Here is a 5,000-nt window from a genome sequence, read left to right on the forward strand (position 1 = left end):
ACAATACAATACAAATAAAAATACATACTGTACTGAACACATTCCGTGGGAGAAATACAGTACATAGAAGACCCAGCACTATAATAATATGAAAGTTATCTCACATCAGAACAATATGGAATTCGGTTCAAAATTGGTGAAGTTTCCCTTTAACTCTGACAGCACGAATACAACTAAATAGAGCCTGGAGTTTGGAGTGTCTGTCACATAGTGCTGCCTCTCGCATGTCACAGAGGGAATGGACTCACGTTTGGAGTGTCTGTCACATAGCGCTGCCTCTCACATGTCACAGAGGGAATGGACTCACGTTTGGAGTGTCTGTCACATAGCGCTGCCTCTCGCATGTCACAGAGGGAATGGACTCACGTTTGGAGTGCCTGTCACATAGTGCTGCCTCTCACATGTCACAGAGGGAATGGACTCACGTTTGGAGTGTCTGTCACATAGCGCTGCCTCTCACATGTCACAGAGGGAATGGACTCACGTTTGGAGTGCCTGTCACATAGTGCTGCCTCTCACATGTCACAGAGGGAATGGACTCACGTTTGGAGTGTCTGTCACATAGCGCTGCCTCTCACATGTCACAGAGGGAATGGACTCACGTTTGGAGTGTCTGTCACATAGTGCTGCCTCTCACATGTCACAGAGGGAATGGACTCACGTTTGGAGTGTCTGTCACATAGCGCTGCCTCTCGCATGTCACAGAGGGAATGGACTCACGTTTGGAGTGCCTGTCACATAGCGCTGCCTCTCGCATGTCACAGAGGGAATGGACTCACGTTTGGAATGCCTGTCACATAGCGCTGCCTCTCACATGTCACAGAGGGAATGGACTCACGTTTGGAGTGTCTGTCACATAGCGCTGCCTCTCACATGTCACAGAGGGAATGGACTCACGTTTGGAATGCCTGTCACATAGCGCTGCCTCTCACATGTCACAGAGGGAATGGACTCACGTTTGGAGTGTCTGTCACATAGCGCTGCCTCTCACATGTCACAGAGGGAATGGACTCACGTTTGGAATGCCTGTCACATAGTGCTGCCTCTCGCATGTCACAGAGGCGCAGGGTGCCTTTACTGCTGCTGTACACCAACAGGTTACAATGGTGAGGGTGGAACTCTGCTGCTGTGATCACCTCCGTCAGATCCTCCATGTTGGCTGGTTTGATGTCAACAATGTCTGAGGGTTGCATCGCTCAGGGAAAAAACACAGAATGAAGCCACCATCCCCTACGAGCCGTAGCTACAGTATAGAGGGTATGCGCATGCATAAAGGAAGTGGCAAGTCGAGTGGCAAAGTGAATTTAATGTTGTTTAATGCAATCAGATTCTGTTTGGATGTATGGGGCTGTCAAGGCCAGAAAGTAGGTTTTTGTGCCACTCGGTAGGCGTTCCCGCATAACTTCCGGGTATGATGATGATGTCACACGCATACCCTCTATATTGCTGGTCCTACCCCCCCACTAGAGCCGTAACTGTATAACACCACTAACACCCTCCCCACTCCGGAGCCATACTGTAGCTGTATTGCCCCCCCCCCCCCCACACACACACACACACACACATCCCTTCAGAGTGTAGCTGTACCAACGGTTGCAGAGTCACTGCCTGTCCGTCTCCCCTGGAACCTCAGCTCTTCACACTCCTCTTTCTCCTACCCTTCTGTACAGTAGTCTTTAACGCACACATAATAAATCATTTATATTGGTATTTTGACGGCCAATTGTCGATTCATTAATCCATCCATTAATCATTCATCATTCATTTACATGATTTTGTTGTTGTTGTTTTGTTTTACAAATGTTTTGTGAAAGAAACTAAATCAGGTGGAACAGCACAAGTATTCATTTAAAAAAGAAATATGAGCAGTGCATGTAAATGTTTACATAATCCATCGCATGTAAATTATTTACAGCTGAAAGTAAAACGAATGCATCTTTAGGGGGCTGTCAGTAGAAATCAATTCCGTATTCAGATCAATTGTAACGACATAAATCGTCCGTAGGCCAGAGATGGAACTATATTGTGGATATATTGTGTCATATTCAACTGGATTAGCACCCAGAAAAAGGTTGAAATATTTATGGCAGCCTGTGAATTATTCATTATGCTACAATTTTACTCCTTGGGAATACTACTCCCCTCCCCCATCAATATGTGTCTTTGTGCATGTCTGTGTACAAGTCAACACTGGCACAATGGGACTGGAAAGGTTTTACATTTACATGATGTTCAGACTAGCAGCCTAATGTGACTTTTGGCCTATTCACATTGGGATCACATTGGTTTTTTATCAAGTCTGAAGTCTGAACAGAACAAAAAATAACTGACTATGAAACTATCGGACGGAGGCTCTAAATCTACGTCCTCCCGGCTCCCGCTGGGGGCTTCTTGGTGTTCTTGGAGCGAGCGATACCATTGGACGACAGAGTACACATGACGCATGTCATGGTCTATCTATGTTGTTACATTGTTACCAAAGCAACCAATTCAAATTGGTTGATGATGTATGAATATACAAATCCCCTACTTTCTAATAACAGAGGACAGAGGTCTGTGTCTATAGGCAGGAAGACAACCCAGAAGTTAATGGAAAACTGGTTTTTAATTTATTTTTTACCACTGGCTTTATGATTGACGGTATGCACTAAAAAAGGTCTGCAAATTGCATGAGCTTTAGAGGGATACCTGTTAATATCTCAACTATGAATGTTGAAGCTTATTTGTAATTTTTCCAATTGTGTGTGTGTGTGTGTGTGTGTGTGTGTGTGTGTGTGTGTGTGCGTGCGTGCATCAGCATGTATTTGCATGTGGATACCGGATATTAGTGTTCCTGGTGTTTATAATTGTATACAGTACATCTGCATACTGTATGATGTTGCATCGATAATATTTGTGCACATGCATTTATGCAAACAATGGGTCCATCATAGTTTGCAGTGTATGTATTATGTATGAATCTCCATCACCCCCCACATCCCTCATTGTCACAATTACAATTTAGGCATTTAGCACACGCTTTTACCTAGACTGACAAGATCAGAGTAAATGGCATGCCATGAACCCTAGTCAACAAGCGATAAATGCAGTGTGGAGGAAATGTTCTCATTTTCATAATATGATATATTAAACATAATATCATTATTGCTGAGCGACAGTTGTCGAAATGGTTGTAAAGTATGTACGACAAAGCATAAATAATTTGATTTACAATTTGCCCTATTTACCCTATACCCTCCAGGGTATAGGCTCCTGTTTTCAAGACACACTACACGATTTTCACTGAAAGTTGGCCCCAGATTAAGGATGATATGATATGGGGTTCTAGCCTGGCGTAGCAAGACGAATCTGCCAAATCTGCGCTGCTCTGATTGGTTGTAGGTCTAACCAATAGTCCGTTTGAATCTTTTTGTAACCGCCTCTTGGAAAAAAAATGGAACACTGAGAAGGACGAGACTAACAGCCACGCAGTGATATCGTCTGGCTACGCGAGGCTAATGGGGTTCAAGAACACAAAGGATACTGAAGCTGCGATCAGTAATGCCCAGGTGCCAGAGGTTGATCCTCAGGTCATCTGCTGACATGTAGGTCTCACAGTCAGAGTTGACAGAGATGGAGTTGACGTGGTAGGTGTGGGCGTTGGCAAACACCCGCCGTGGGCTCACCTCCACCATCAGGTCCATCGGCATCAATACTGGCACCTTGGAGAGGAGATGCAGGGAGAGGGGCACCGTAAAGTGTAAGTAAGATATGAAAGAAAGTTGATTTGATAGTGACATGGTAAAACTCTGATAGACTGCCATTGCAATGTTTTATATTATCAAAGATGAATTATATAGGAGTCTGAGATACAACAGGCAGAGGAACATTTTAGAAGATAGACTTGCAATGAGACAAAGGAGGGTGAGAGACTAAGATTAAATTCATATTTTTTCCCACTAACATCAATAATACATAAAGACCCAATCTAATGTTCACAGGAGGATGTACTGTATGTAAAAATGAAGACATTTACGTGTGCACACACGCACGCACACACACACACACACACACACACACACACACACACACACACACACACACACACACACACACACACACACACACACACACACACACACACACACACACACACACACACACACACACACACACACACACACACGCCTATGTGCCAGTGACCCAGTTATGCACATGCACACACACACATCTGTACCCACTGACCTACTTCTGCTGTGTAACTTACTGTGGGTGTGTGATGATCCTACTGTAAAGAGGTGTTACAGACAGACAGACAGACAGACAGACAGACAGACAGACAGACAGACAGACAGACAGACAGACAGACAGACAGACAGACAGACAGACCTGTAGGGAGGTGACAGTGCTGATGTCCTTGATGCGACCCTCCTCATCCTTCAGGTTGTATCCTTCTGGCCTCTTGTCTCTCTCACTCACCTTCCACAGCTTGATGGTCTTATCTGAGACACAACAGTCACCCGGTCACATAAAGGATGTTACGCTGACATTGTACGGAATACAAATACAGCCATATCTCATTTAATCTGCAACTGCGGCCCTATACAGTAACGTTGAGTGTAGAAAATAATGATGTACTTTATATGCACTTGCTAATCATAATGTCCGACTGGCGACTGATGCCTTGTACCAACAAGTCTATGAATGGATGAGTATGTTTTGTCTCCAAAGCACTTTGATTGGAACCATTCATATTAAATACATGTCGTCAGATAAAAAGGCAAACATGGTCTTCTGTGTCCAAGAAAAGCATCTACATCAATTTAGTAGATATTAGTAGGTGACCCAAAGGGGTTATCCACTATTGCCTCAATAAGCTCAGTATGCTAAAAGTCAACCATAATAGTATACTGCAGGATTATTAGAAATAAACGATATCTGTTTACAGCCTGGTGTTGAATAATTTAACAGCAGTCATTTCAGTAGTGGAATTTGCTGCTGACTGCTGATGCATGGTCGTA

The 5,000-nt window shown here is 44.0% G+C and overlaps 1 protein-coding gene across 1 annotated transcript in view; it reads right to left on the bottom strand.

Annotated features, from left to right (window-relative positions):
* LOC310873120 (serine/threonine-protein phosphatase 2A 55 kDa regulatory subunit B gamma isoform) overlaps nt 1–5,000 on the bottom strand; it is a 37,866-nt gene that overhangs the window by 10,581 nt on the left and 22,285 nt on the right. Inside the window, exons 6-8 of the mRNA XM_083785423.1 lie at nt 4,369–4,481; nt 3,524–3,701; nt 1,016–1,180 (exon numbers count right to left, since the gene is read on the bottom strand). Coding sequence (XP_083641549.1) covers nt 1,016–1,180; nt 3,524–3,701; nt 4,369–4,481 — 456 coding nt within the window. The remainder of the gene's footprint in view (nt 1–1,015; nt 1,181–3,523; nt 3,702–4,368; nt 4,482–5,000) is intronic.

Source organism: Protomyctophum parallelum (assembly GCF_964188405.1).
Source record: "Protomyctophum parallelum genome assembly, chromosome: 16".
Taxonomy (NCBI): Eukaryota; Metazoa; Chordata; class Actinopteri; order Myctophiformes; family Myctophidae; genus Protomyctophum; species Protomyctophum parallelum.